Consider the following 15,659-nt stretch of genomic DNA (forward strand, 5'->3'; position numbering starts at 1 on the left):
TTACCTGACAGAACAATTTCCACAAGACATCCATCTTTGACATCAGTTGGACTGGAAATATGTACTAGTATGTTTGGACTAGTATTGTCATGACGAAACAGTAAAATCTTATCAACCAAACTGTAAAACCCGTGTTCAGGAAACTGAAAATAAAAACATAGAATGTAGAACAAATTTATGAAGCTATAACTGTTTTTAAATACAAGTTAAGTTTTTTTTTACAGAGCTTAGTTTTGTATCAATTCTTCAAAAAGAAGAGAGTAATTACATGTAAAGGTATATACATGTTACATGTTACATGTTACGATGATGTATATACATGTAAGTACCGCTTTTTGCAATTGTGACATATACAGCCGGCCAACAGAAAACTATAATGGCTTGACACTGTTAACTTGAAGTGGAAAGGATTAAATTTCCAACATACAGAACTGGAAAGTCTCACACAGATGGGCAATAATATTGCATGTTCTTAGTCTGTCTATTTACAATGTATATTGGGTCACATGCCCTGATCTGCAAACTTCATAAATTATGTCTATGGTTAATTACAGGGCGTCTAGTCCACACAATACACACTAAATGTTGGTACTTTATAATCATTCCATGCATTGTTTATTGTTTTTTATGGATTTTTTTTTTCAAAACTTATCTGACATACATCTTAGTATTACATTAATCAAATTTGAGAGTTTGAGTTCATTGTGTTGTGGCAATGAATTTGAAGGCAAACATAGCTTTATCTTTCTTCTGTAGTAATTAAAAGCAAGTGTGCACATGTAACCATCCATTCCCTTCCCCTTGTTCAGAAGAAATTCACTGGATTCAGAAATATTGAGGTTCAATTAAATATACTTTCCTCTGTGAGAGCAGGAACTACAACTTGTATAATAATTACAGTTGTAAGAATTTAAACATTGTTCATGTATAAACATTTGTAACTAGTTGATCAAAGTTGACAAATCATTGCTTATAATACTCAAGATCAATGAAAACTTATTTCTAGGTTTATTTATCTAAAAATAAATATTTCAGATTGATGAGAAATTAGATACATATATACTGGAGTACATTAACATTTAAAGTTCAAATATGTTAAAATTGAATTTAAATCATTTTAAAGTTCAAAGTTGAATCTAATCAATGTTTTGCATGTTATCATGATGTATACCTGTGTAGGAGGTGGGTCAAGTTACATGTATACACTAAATTAACAACCACACCTCTCACAAGTGTCATGACTTAATTACAATTTTAGAATTTAGCCTGTAATCTACAAGATAAGACACTGTTTTAGATCATGTTTCACATAAATCTCAGAATATTCAGATATCTTTATGAAATGTGATTTTCAATGATTTTACAAGGAAAAATTCTCCTTTCAATGTCACAAATGCTGGTTTCAAGCATTACCACTTAAGATTAATAATAAAACATCACTTAAAATCTATATTTAAACTTTGGGCAGTGCCTTACTTAAGCTTTCTGTTAATTCTTACTTTTTAACTTTTTCGTTGAGGTAATCCCTAATTATATCTGACCGTATGAATTACAGAAACAATAAATTATATGCTATGTATATATGGTCTAATATGATTATGACAGATAAATGGCAGAGTGCGACTGGTATACAGATCTAGACAAAATTCATTAAATAACTGAAATACCTACACTAATTGACATTAAAAGGGGGAGCGTTGAGTTTTCCAAAAATTGGTTATTGCAACCACATATTTATGTTGCTTCCGCATATCATGCCCCTTCCCGGTGGTTGTCTTATATTATATTTTTAATCAGTTGAGGAGGTGTAACTTTTCTTAGAAGATTTAGAGCTTGACCTATTCTAAAGACACCTGGTTATGAAAAACTGGCTGTTGACCTCTTTTGTGTATTGGCTTGCTGTCTCATTGATGTATACCACACTTCTCCTCTTATCCATATCCAAAGGATATCTAAGTTTTTAATTATTTTCAATTAAAAGGGATAAAAATAGTGGAAAACAATTACATGTTGTGATCTGTGTGACCTGTCACCTTTGGTAAACAAATGCCAAGGGTACGTTCTGTATAGAGTAACATTTTTTAGTTACATGTACTTTTTATTTGAATTATATATATAAACAAGGAATTATTTGAATCTGGAATAATTCTGAATTCTCGATAAGAAATGTATGACGAAAACTAACCCAATTTAGGAGGGTTAGCCATGCATGGCTAAGGGGGGTTAGTTAGTTCATACTGAAATATCAGTGACAGTAAAATTAACCTTAGCCATGCACACATGGCTAATCCTATTGAGCTGGGTTAGTTTTCATCATATATTTCTTATCAATTTTCCAGAATTCAAAATTATTCCAGAATCAAAAAATTCCTTGTTATATAACACAATTGTACAGAGATAATTCAATAAAAGTAAAAATGTAAAGATAATGAAACGATAATAAAATAATCTATTTTACAATATTTTAATGAGAACTGCTGTAATTGACATGAAGGAAGTATCTATAACTTCCTATAACATGACATTAGCCTACAGACAATACAAACAATCATGTCAACTTACTTTTTTTTACTATAAAAATGATATACATTGTGTATATTCCATTGACACAAGTCATTAGTCAATAAACTACTAGCAAATCACATAATTAATTAAATGCTCCGCTGGGCGCAGCTTGATACGACTGCAGAGGTCGAACCCTGAACAGTTGGGGCAAGTATGGACACAACATTCAAGCTTGATACAGCACTGAATTTGGATTGTGATTAAATATTTGACACGTCATAGTTTTCTGACACAGAATGAATGTGGTCTAAGAACTTAAAAATTTTTAATTTACCTATTCAAACCATATCATTATTATTTGCTTTTATATATAAATCAGAAATAAACAATTTAAAATGGAAAATTTTAAAGAAAAAAAAAAGGAAAAAAAAATGCCTCCCCCAAATTTTTTGAACCCCCTTATGATTCATCACCCCCAAACTCAATCTCAGCCTTCCCTTTGTGGTATGGTACCTTACAGTACAATTTCAGAGAGATCCATACACTTGAACACAAGTTATTGTCTGGAAACTAGAAAAATGCTTGTTTTTTGGCCCCAAATTCCTAAACGTTTAGGGCAATTACCCCCAAACTCAAACCCAGCTTTCCCTTTGTGATATGGAACCTTGTACGTAGTACAATTTCATTAAGATCCATACACTTTTTAATTTTAGTTTCTTGTGTATAATTTGGAGTTTAGTATGACGTCCATTATCACTGAACTAGTATACATATTTGTTGAGGGGCCAGCTGAAGGACGCCTCCGGGTGCGGGAGTTTCTCGCTGCATTGAAGACCCATTGGTGGCCTTCGGCTATTGTCTGCTCTATGGTCGGGTTGTTGTCTCTTTGACACATTCCCCATTTCCATTCTTAATTTTACTTACACACAAGTTATTGTCCTGAAACTAGAAAAATGCTTGTTTTTTGCCCCTTTTTGGCCCCTATTCCTAAATTTTGAGGCAATTACCCCCAAAATCAATCCCAGCCTTCCCTTTGTGGTATGGTACCTTGCAGTACAATTTCAGAGAGATCCAAATTCTTGAACACAAGATATTGTCTGGAGACTAGAAAAATGCTTATTTTTGGCCCCTTTTTGGCCCCTTATTCCTAAACGTTTTGGGCAATTACCCCTAAACTCAATTCCAGCTTTCCCTTTGTGATATGGAACCTTGTAGTACAATTTCAGAAAGATCCATACACTTACACACAAGTTATTGTCATGAAACTAGAAAAATGCTTTTTTTTTGCCCCTTTTTTTGCCCCTAATTCCTAAAATGTTGAGGCAATTACCCCCAAAATCAACCCCAGCATTCCCTTTATGATATGGAACCTTGTGGTACAATGTCAGAGAGATCCATACACTAACACACAAGTTATGTCTGCAAGTTACAATAAAATGCTCCGCAGGGCGCAGCTTGATACGACCGCAGAGGTCGAACCCTGAACAGTTGGGGGAAGTATGGACACAACATTCAAGCTTGATACAGCTTTGGATTTGGATTGTGATTAAATATTTGACACAGCATAGGTTTCTAACACAGATTGAATGTGGTCTAAGAACTTAAAAATTTTAAATTGGACATTCACCTATTATGGTCCAATATCCAAAATCTAAATACATGGTTAGATTCAGCATATCAAAGAACCCCAAGAATTCAATTTTTGATGAAATCAAACAAAGTTTAATTTTGGACCCTTTTGACCACAATGTGGACAAAGTTGATAACGGGGCCCAAAAATCAAAAATCTAAATACATGGTTAGATTCAGCATATCAAAGAACCCCATATATTCAATTTTTGTTGAAATCAAACAAAGTTTAATTTTGGACCCCGATTTGGACCAACTTGAAAACTGGGCCCATAATCAAAAATCTAAATACATGTTTAGATTCAGCATATCAAAGAACCCTAAGAATTCAATTTTTGTTAAAATCAAACTAAGTTTAATTTTGGACCCTTTGGACCTTAATGTAGACCAATTTGAAAACGGAACCAAAAATTAAGAATCTAAATACACGGTTAGATTCGGCATATCAAAGAACCCCAATAATTCAATTTTTGATGAAATCAAACAAAGTTTAATTTTGGACCCTTTTGACCTCAATGTGGACAAAGTTGATAACGGGGCCCAAAAATCAAAAATCTAAATACATGGTTAGATTCAGCATATCAAAGAACCCCATATATTCAATTTTTGTTGAAATCAAACAAAGTTTAATTTTGGACCCCGATTTGGACCAACTTGAAAACTGGGCCCATAATCAAAAATCTAAATACATGTTTAGATTCAGCATATCAAAGAACCCTAAGAATTCAATTTTTGTTAAAATCAAACTAAGTTTAATTTTGGACCCTTTGGACCTTAATGTAGACCAATTTGAAAACGGAACCAAAAATTAAGAATCTAAATACACGGTTAGATTCGGCATATCAAAGAACCCCAATAATTCAATTTTTAATGAAATCAAACAAAGTTTAATTTTGGACCCTTTTGACCTCAATGTGGACAAAGTTGATAACGGGGCCCAAAAATCAAAAATCTAAATACATGGTTAGATTCAGCATATCAAAGAACCCCATATATTCAATTTTTGTTGAAATCAAACAAAGTTTAATTTTGGACCCCGATTTGGACCAACTTGAAAACTGGGCCCATAATCAAAAATCTAAATACATGTTTAGATTCAGCATATCAAAGAACCCTAAGAATTCAATTTTTGTTAAAATCAAACTAAGTTTAATTTTGGACCCTTTGGACCTTAATGTAGACCAATTTGAAAACGGAACCAAAAATTAAGAATCTAAATAAACGGTTAGATTCGGCATATCAAAGAACCCCAATAATTCAATTTTTGATGAAATCAAACAAAGTTTAATTTTGGACCCTTTTGACCTCAATGTGGACAAAGTTGATAACGGGGCCCAAAAATCAAAAATCTAAATACATGGTTAGATTCAGCATATCAAAGAACCCCATATATTCAATTTTTGTTGAAATCAAACAAAGTTTAATTTTGGACCCCGATTTGGACCAACTTGAAAACTGGGCCCATAATCAAAAATCTAAATACATGTTTAGATTCAGCATATCAAAGAACCCTAAGAATTCAATTTTTGTTAAAATCAAACTAAGTTTAATTTTGGACCCTTTGGACCTTAATGTAGACCAATTTGAAAACGGAACCAAAAATTAAGAATCTAAATACACGGTTAGATTCGGCATATCAAAGAACCCCAATAATTCAATTTTTGATGAAATCAAACAAAGTTTAATTTTGGACCCTTTTGACCTCAATGTGGACAAAGTTGATAACGGGGCCCAAAAATCAAAAATCTAAATACATGGTTTGATTCAGCATATTAAAGAACCCCATGAAATCAAGAATAAAACCCCATTGAAATTGGTCAAGAAATAAGCAATTTATAGGAAGTATCTTCTTTTGCACAATCCTGTGCTATTAAATATTTCTTGCTATTGCGCAATACTGTACAATTGACAATTTCTTGCTATTGCGCAATATTGTGCTATTGGATATTTCTTGCTATTGCGCAATACTGTGCAATTGAAGATTTCTTGCTATTGCGCAATACTGTGCAATTGAAGATTTCTTGCTATTGTGCAATACTGTGCAATTGAAAATTTCTTGCTATTGCACAATACTTATTATATAATAATTTACACATCCTGTTTGGTGTGTATCTCCTACCATATCATTATTATTTGATTTTAAATATAAATCAGAAATAACCATCTTAAAATGGAAAATTTTAAAAGAAACAAAAAAGGAAAAAAAGAAAAAAAAGGAAAAAAAAATAAATCCCCCCCCAAAATTTTTTGAACCCCCATTATGATTCATCACCCCCAAACTCAATCCCAGCCTTCCCTTTGTGGTATGGTACCTTGCAGTACAATTTCAGAGAGATCCATACACTTGAACACAAGTTATTGTCTGGAAACTAGAAAAAAATGTGTTTTTTGGCCCCTTTTTGGCCCCAAATTCCTAAACGTTTAGGGCAATTACCCCCAAACTCAAACCCAGCTTTCCCTTTGTGATATGGAACCTTGTAGTACAATTTCAGAAAGATCCATACACTTACACACAAGTTATTGTCATGAAACTAGAAAAATGCTTGTTTTTTGCCCCTTTTTTGGCCCCTAATTCCTAAAATTTGGAGGCAATTACCCCCAAAATCAATCCCAGCATTCCTTTAGTGATATGGAACCTTGTGGTACAATGTCAGAGAGATCCATACACTAACACACAAGTTATGTCTGGAAGTTACAAAATGCTTATTTTTGGCCCCTTTTTGGCCCCTAATTCCTTTACTGTTATTACCATAACCCCCAAAATCAATCCCAACCTTCCTTTTGTGGTATTGAACCTTGTGGTAAAATTTCATAAAGATCCATTCACTTAAACTAAAGTTAGAGTGCGAAAACCAATGTGTCTTCGGACGACGCCAGACGACGACGACGACGACGACGCCAACGTCATACCAATATACGACCACAAAAATTTTTTTGCGGTCGTATAAAAATGCTTATTTTTGGCCCCTAATTCCTTAACTGTTGGTACCTTAACCCCCAAAATCAATCCCAACCTTCCTTATGTGGTATTGAACCTTATGGTAAAATTTCAAAGAGATCCATTCACTCAAAGTAAAGTTAGAGTGCGAAAACCAATGTGTCTTCGGACGACGACGACGACGCCAACGTCATACCAATATACGACCGCAAAATTAAGAGGCACAAGGAAAATATGAGTCACATGATGACATTCTCAAAGGATATTCCAAATACATGTACATTTGTGTACATGTCTGATTAAAAGGAGTTGTAGAGTATGAAACCAGAATATTCCAAATACATGTACATGCATGCACATGATTTAACTAAAAGGTATGAAACCAGAATATTCCAAATACATGTACATGCATGCGCATGATTTAACTAAAAGGTATGAAACCAGAATATTCCAAATACATGTACATGCATGCGCATGATTTAACTAAAAGGTATGAAACCAGAATATTCCAAATACATGTACATGCATGATTAAACTATAAAGGTGTTGTAGGGTATGAAACCAGAATATTCCAAATACATGTACATGCATGATTAAACTATAAAGGTGTTGTAGGGTATGAAACCAGAATATTCCAAATACATGTACATTTTAAGGTTAGGGCTAGGTACAAATGTTAGTTTACTCTAACTCTTTAAGGGTTTGAACTCCTAAAGTAAAAGAAGGACAATTAATCTTACAGAATATCAGAGATGTACCATCAACACCTTAAAGTCCATAAATGACAAAATATATTAAGATAGATATACATGTAACTCAACATGTGGAAGGGTCTAAGTAGTTTTTTTACAGACCTAGTCCCTCCACTTTCTTATCTGGATCATGATCAGTGGTATATCAGATTCATAAGCTAAATTAAAGAACCTACATTGTACAACAGAGATGGATGCAGAAAGAGCACTGAAATAATATCTTTTTACTTAAAAGTTTTTTCTTCAAAATTCACTTTGAATTGTTGTACAAGTTGAATAGAACTTTGCATCTATTTCAGGTATAACAAATGGTTAATTCCCATCTCTGCACATGCAGATTCTGCAGAAATCTATTTTCCAATAAATACAAGCATTCTGAGAGTATTGCATGGCAATACATAGTCCCCTACCAGTTAAAAATTCATTGTACTGGAACAAAATGCTAACTTGATCTATAACTTGTCATGGTGTAAACTATATAACAAATAACAAGTCAATATCATCAAGCATCACAAAAAAAAGTGTGGAAAACTAATTATTTAAGTTAAATTTTTAAGTCCAAGGACCATACCTCTGCACAAAATCATCAAACCGGAACAAAATTCAAATTTTGATCTGTAACTTGTCATGATAAAAATATATACCAATTATCAAATCAATATCTTCAAGCATGACGAAAAAAAAGTGTGGAAACTAAACTGATTATTTAAGTGAATTTTCTAAGTCCAAGGACCATAACTCTGCACAAAATCATCAGACCGGAACAAAATTCGAACATGATCTGTAACTTGTCATGATAAAACTATATACCAATTATCAAATCAATATCTTCAAGCACAAAGAAAAAAAGTGTGGAAAACTGATATGCAGGACTGATGGATGGACAGACAGACGGACGTAGTGCAAACCTAAAGTTCCTTTCGACTTCGTCGGTAGGGGACTAATAAAAATAAGATGCAGATGTGGTATGATTGCCCATGAGAAAATTCTCTATCAGCGATCAAATGACATAGAAGTAAGCAAGTCTTTTTCTATATATATATGTAGTTGCAAATTTAAAAGTACTTAATCAAATGGAACCATCTAAAGAGTATTCCAATCATCATTTGATCAAACCGATTAAATTTTTTTTTTCCCAACAAAAATGTCTTTTCATAGCAAGAGACTATTTCAAGAAACTCATAATGGATCACTTGGTACAATTATTAAATGGGCTAAACTGGCATCATCAATGCAACAGTTCACAGTCATCTCTGATCCAAATTGACTTTGTTCTATCTGTCTCTTATCTACATGTGTACCATGGTCACAAGGGACATGTAAGATAAACTCTCTGACAACTTTGCTTTCAGGCATTATTTAGAGCAATTTTAGTAAAAAAAAATTTAAGTTGTTTACAAATTATCAAACACTACATGTACATACGGATTTTGTACCAAAATGGCTTGAATCTCAACTAGTTAAACTCGCACCTACTATACATGTCATGTACTTATAGCTGTATGAAACTACATGTAATAAAATAAAAAGTCATGTATAGACCCAGCCACATGAACATTTAAAATTTCTGGAATGAATATTATAATTGCACCAGTTTTTGCTCATATGAATTATATATATACTGCCAGAAGAAATTATACCTTGCAGGACCAAAGACTGACAATCCAGGAACAGTCCAGAAAACATTATATTCAGCTATATGTAACAAGGTGGATATATAATCAGTGTGTCATCTCTGCACATTATGTATTAACTTAAATGGACAATTTTACAAGTAAATGCAAAATGTACTCCAAAATTGCTTTGATGTCTGACAACCTTTTTATAAAACTTGCAGCAGGTCCTGAAGTGGCAGAAGTAATGTTTCCAGAACTTTTCTTATGAAGAAGTCTACACAGATTGTAGGTTACTACTGATAGCCCGAGTTTTATTGTGAAAACCTCAAGGCCTTTCTTGGTACATGAAACTGCAACAACATATGATGTGTAAGGTACAAAATGTATAAACAAATTGTACAACTGCAAAGGGCCTGTCCATTTTCCTAAATTTGTTACATGGGATTATAAGATTTATAGAAGACAAAACTTTGACAGAAAATACATCAAGTGAATGGCTAGTGTGACTATTTTGTCACAACAAGTAAACATTATAGAGGGATGTACATATAGCATACATTTGCACAAAAATGAATGGAGGGGGGGGGGGGGGAGTGTAGGGGACCCCTCACTGCATGTATGTAGTTGTGTACTGAGTTGTAGGGATGAGCCACTGGAATATTACAATCTTCTTAGTATCAAAAACTTCTTGATAAGGGCCAGAAATTTAGATTAAAGCAGAATACATATGTTGTGTTGCTAAGCATACTTCCAATTGCATGAATTGTAAATTGAAAGATTTAAAGTAACACGTTACAATTAATCACTGCTGAGCTGCTGCTGTCCAAATATGGTCATTCTGTTCAGTAGTTTCTAAGAAAAGAGTGACAGAATTTTTTGTTGGACAAATGGACAAGGCGATTGCAATTATAACCCTGCTTACAGATGGGGTCAGGGGGCATAATATACAGATACATTGTATATGATAAGGTTTCTGAGTATCTGAAAACACTAAATCAAATGTGAGTATTTATTAAAGTACATGTATGATGAAAACCACAGTCGTAAATGAATCAGATATTTGTCAGATCTATTTTAACTCCATGAAATAGCATTATATGACATATAGTTGTTAACTTCTACATCATTAAGATTTGGTCTCTGGTGGAGAGTTGTTTCATTGGCAATCATACCACATCTTTTTATTTTTATATACATGTATACATGAAGGTTCATTTTTTGCTTAAATATGATAGGGTATGTATTTTTAAATATTTTTCAAAATATATGTAAAAGAGGGCATACTGGATATCTCAGCTGCTCAAACCTACCGCAAAAGGATTGCAGTCCTCCCCCCACCCCCCAGTGTTCTCCCTAGATAATTTTTAATGTATGGTGGGGTCCATGGTGAATTCGAAGCATGTTGGTAAATTTGAAGCATGTGGCACGAATCCTTGTTTTCATTTACATTCAAATGAGATTGAATATGCAGCATTAAGCATTCTGGTTATGACTATTTCCAAAGCCACAGAATAAATTCAATGTTTTAGATTTTATCATGTACGGTACATTGTGTACCTTGAAGGTATTTATCACAGATGTTAGAAATAAGTTCAAGTTTATGATTTTAAATAAAACTGAACAATTCTGTGGTATTTTGTATTGACATATGCATGTTATTTGTATGTTCCCATTCTTCTGGTACTTCAAGTTCAGTGCAAATTGACTTGAAATGGTTAGACAGAGTCTGAAAAACACAGAATTTCTTATGCTATACCGGTAGTAGAATTTAGGGTAGTAATGAGTACAAATTTATTTTCTGTTCATTCTGATGAAGGTATAATTCAATCTTTAGAGCCGAGTTGATTTTCTACTATTTGCACATAATTGACATATAATTGGTGAAGAAGTTTACTTCTCTGACCAGATAGTCAACCATGATAGTTGGGAATAATAATAGGTGACAGGTTTTTATGCTGGTTGCTTGGATATGGTTGTCAAAATTATGATTAAAACTTTGAATTCCACAAATGGAATTTGTTTTATTCAGCTCTGAATGTCACAATATGTTCCTCATAAAATTTACTTGCAGAATATATATGCATAGCAATGCTGATCAAAGCATGGTGGCTGAAATTAATGCATAACTGGACCACTATTCGAAAAAATAGCCTATAGAAAACACACAACCCCCTCTCACATTTTTACAAGTGTATGATAAGACACTCAATCGCAAATTAAACACAATGTAATTAAATGTGTAGATATATTTCATATTTTATAAATAACTGTGTGAGTATTATGGCTGATGTATGTGTACATGTGCTCTCTAAATTATAAAAATAACATTAATTTAACAATTCAAATATTCAAATTTGAGTCTATGTTCATTGATGTTATTTATCCATATCATCAATATTGCTGAAAGTTTTTGAAAGCTACACTACAAACCAATTAGAATCTAACGAAGAAATACAGTAACATCTTCATTAGATACAAAAAGACTGAATATACATATAATTCAATCTCAAACGAAGTGACCAGCTTATGAAACAATCTTCACCAAAATTTCATTAAAGTATTTGCTACAGTTTGTATGACATAAATTAAAATTCACCTTTATTTCCAAGTCATTTATACCACTTTTATCCCTTGAAAGTATTTTTCATATGCGGGCCGAATCGACTTTAAATATGGTCATACATGTATACTGGGCTGGAACGACTTCAAGGCAGAATGACATGAAACTCATTATTTGATTGAATAAGTTACAATTTTATATCAGCTGATATGCTGGTGAAAATTTTTTGAAGAGATTCCCCTAAAAAAATGGTTAAAGGTAGTACTCAAATGTAGAACCAGTAATGAAACCCTAAACACACACCTTTTTTTACCTTTCATTTTTTTTAAATCCTGAAAATCCAGCATTTCTGATATACAAAATTGGACATATCCATCTAAGAGGGGGGTAGGAGGGGTCCTGTTCCCGAAATCCCAGGCTTAAAAACATGGAATCCCAAGGTCCCGAATTTAAAAAAAATTTAAATCCCAACATCCCGAAATTCGAAAAAAGAATTCCAGGATCCCGAAAGGATCAATCCCGAAATCACGAGCTTAAAAACACCCGATCCCAGAGTCCTGATAAAGGTCCTACCCCCCTACTCCCCCCATCTAAATGTACTGAATAAGTACTGAATGAAAAAAAAAATAGAAAGATTGTGGACTACCAATCTTGAAGTTTTCAACTATAATATAAGGAGTCAATTCTATAATATAGAAACATAGGGTACAGAAATATTCAACATATTTCAGAGAATAAATACAATTCAAAAACAATTGCCCTTTTGAAAATTACACACAGTAGCCTTTTATTAGTCCAAATAATTATGACGTCTTGAAAGGCTATTTTACTTTTTTTATTTGACGCCTTACTGCGCAGTAAGTTGCGCAGTAAGGCGTCAAAGCAAAAAAATAAAATAGCCCCTCAAGACGTCATAATTATTTGGACTAGCCTTTTATAAGAACTGTAAACTATACAAAACATTTCCAAGTGTGTACATATACCAAAAAGTCTGGTTATTTCATTCATCTGTTAGTAAGTTCATTTCATCATTAAATGAACAGGCTTCACCCAGCACCTTATATATATATATATAGCTACTATAAGTATACATTTATATACATTGACATTGTACATGTAATCTCATTCACAATATATATATTATATATATATATACACTTTTGTGTTCATTGTTCATCTTTCTTGAATTATATTCATAGGTTTATAATAAAACTCTTAAGATTCATAGCTGGCAGACCATTGAAAATTAATATCTCATCTATTTGGGTGTTGATTTATTTATTTTGAAAGACCTGGAAAATACTCACCTTCCTGTCCACAAAAGAACATGCTATTTCCTTTAGACTTGCTAATGTGAGCTCTCCTTCTACGTTAATTTGATCTCTCGTTAAACCTATCTGCATCTGAAAGCTAAGAGATTTCTTTCCACTATTTGTGTCCTCCATATTTAAGTGGAAAGGTCTCACCCATGAATGTTGGCTGTCACCTCATCAAAATGTCATCTTGCTCATTGGTGACTTCCGGGTGTTGGGTGAAATTGGGTCAGTAAAGATATTCCGATCAAATTTCGTCAAAACCCAAAGCCTGGTCTAAAAAGAAATAGTCAATTTCTGTTGTTTTCATTGATTAATTTAAAAGACAAAGTGTAACTTGAATCATATTTCAGCAGAGAAAACATTAAGGAAAAGAACACCGGTGTACCACGTGATAATATTGTCGTAATATCAAAGGTTTATGGTATATGTTTGCAATTGAAGCATTTTATTTCAAGTTACAAATTTGTTAATGTGTGATTATATCTGTACATAACAATATAAAATTATTATTTTGGAATATGCATGTGACGAGTCTCTGCTTCGCTGTGTTACGACAAATAAACAGGCCTACTTCCGGTCGTTAGGATTGTTCGATTTCTCTCAAGATTTTTTTTACAATAAAAGTAAACAATAAGGGAGCAACCATTTAACTTCAAGGGAGATTATGGTTTTTTGTCTGAGTCAGAAATTTTTTTCGCGCTTAATTTTTCGTTTTTCGACGTTTATCAAATTATTTTTTTCAAATTTTTTTTAACACTATAAGGTATGGGGAAAATCTGGATTCAGAATATTTTTTGTCATCTGCTTGACCATAATTTTTTTTTCATCAAATTGGGGTATTAACATGGGTAAGAATATTTTTTTAGGAAAAAACCATACCCCCCACCTTTGAAGTTAAATGGTCGCTCCCTAAAAGTCCTACTAAACACTGATCCCATATTTTCTTTTACTACGTTTGTTTTTATTATTGTGTGTGTAGATTGATTTCTATTCTCCTTTTTCCGACTGTATAAAACGGTTCTTGTATTTCTCCGCTTCAGTGTTTTAAGAAATAAAATTAGTATACCTCGACACATGTGTTCCCACATCGCATATCAGTGTTCATGTAGTCATGATATAAAAAAATAATGGACAAATTATAATGATGATAAATGTCTGCATTTATCCTTTGAATAGCTTCAAATATCAATAAACCCCATCCCTTTGCATTACGAAACTAATACAAAATAATCGTTGGCACTATACCGTACTGCATTTATCTGAGACTACTATAACAATAATATAGTAGTCTCAGATTTGATAAATATATAAAAGATACTGATAATTAAAAGAACATATCTTTCATTAAATTATACGATTTTACGGTAAGAACAGATCACTGATTTAGCCAATGATTTGTATCCTTGATTTAGCATAGACGGATGATAGAATAGAATAGAATATTATTATTTCCCAAATTACAGGGCCCTTAAACGGGACATAAAACCAGTTACAATTGATTGACATAACTGATAATTACAACAATAAACAGCACAGTGTACATGTACATGTATATTTAGTATATTAGCATTGGTCAGAATCAGAGCCAACAACAATATAAATTATGAATGCACAATTAAATGATAAAATTACATTATATGCATTCCGGTTATTAAATTATTTACTAGACTTAGTATCAAAATTCAGACCCGATCTCCTTATTAAAAAAACTCGCCAATATAACAGCCCATTTTTTCCATAAGAGATACATTTTCCTGTGTCAAGAGCCATACACATTTGGAAGATTTATTTAAGTTTTTAAAATTATAACAAATGTTAGAAATGTATTGAAAAAATTCTTCTCTTTTGATATCATATAGTGGACATTCTAATAAAAGATGAAGCTCATCCTTAATTTTACCAAGTGAGCAATTTAAACAAAGACGCTCGGATCTATCTATACGTTTTTCTGAATATCTGTCCGTCTCAAATTTTAAAGAGTGAGCGCTTATTCTTAATTTTACAAATTGACTGTCTTTTGTTAAACTACTGTAGTTCTAAATATTTTTCTTTTTCAAAACAATCTTTATAGAAAAATAAGTAACAAGCTTCCCTTTTTCTTCGTTAATTGTTTGACACTTCAGTCTATCCCAAAATGTTAAATAACTTTCACATAATTTATTTTAAATATACTTACATGAATAACCAATTGGTTGGTCAAAATTAGGTAATTTAATCTCTTTCTGGATATAATCTATACTAAAGTACCATGTATTAACATTAGAAATATGTAATTGTTTACAGTCAACGTATAAATGCATCAAATAATAATCCTTCTTTCAAACCTTCCAGTCTATGACAATA

General features: G+C 32.6%; 1 protein-coding gene across 8 annotated transcripts in view; it reads right to left on the reverse strand.

The window, feature by feature from the left end:
- Nucleotides 1-13,695, reverse strand: part of LOC127738109 (serine/threonine-protein kinase D1-like) — a 109,465-nt gene extending 95,770 nt beyond the window's left edge. For all 8 annotated transcript variants that reach the window (XM_052249234.1, XM_052249237.1, XM_052249236.1 and 5 more), the window contains exons 1-2: nucleotides 13,308-13,695; nucleotides 5-143 (exon numbers count right to left, since the gene is read on the reverse strand). In XM_052249234.1, coding sequence (XP_052105194.1) covers nucleotides 5-143; nucleotides 13,308-13,445 — 277 coding nt within the window. In that variant the 5' untranslated portion in view covers nucleotides 13,446-13,695. The remainder of the gene's footprint in view (nucleotides 1-4; nucleotides 144-13,307) is intronic.
- Nucleotides 13,696-15,659: the final 1,964 nt, after the last annotated feature.

Source organism: Mytilus californianus, unplaced genomic scaffold (assembly GCF_021869535.1).
Source record: "Mytilus californianus isolate M0D057914Y unplaced genomic scaffold, xbMytCali1.0.p SCAF_4, whole genome shotgun sequence".
NCBI classification, from domain to species: Eukaryota; Metazoa; Mollusca; class Bivalvia; order Mytilida; family Mytilidae; genus Mytilus; species Mytilus californianus.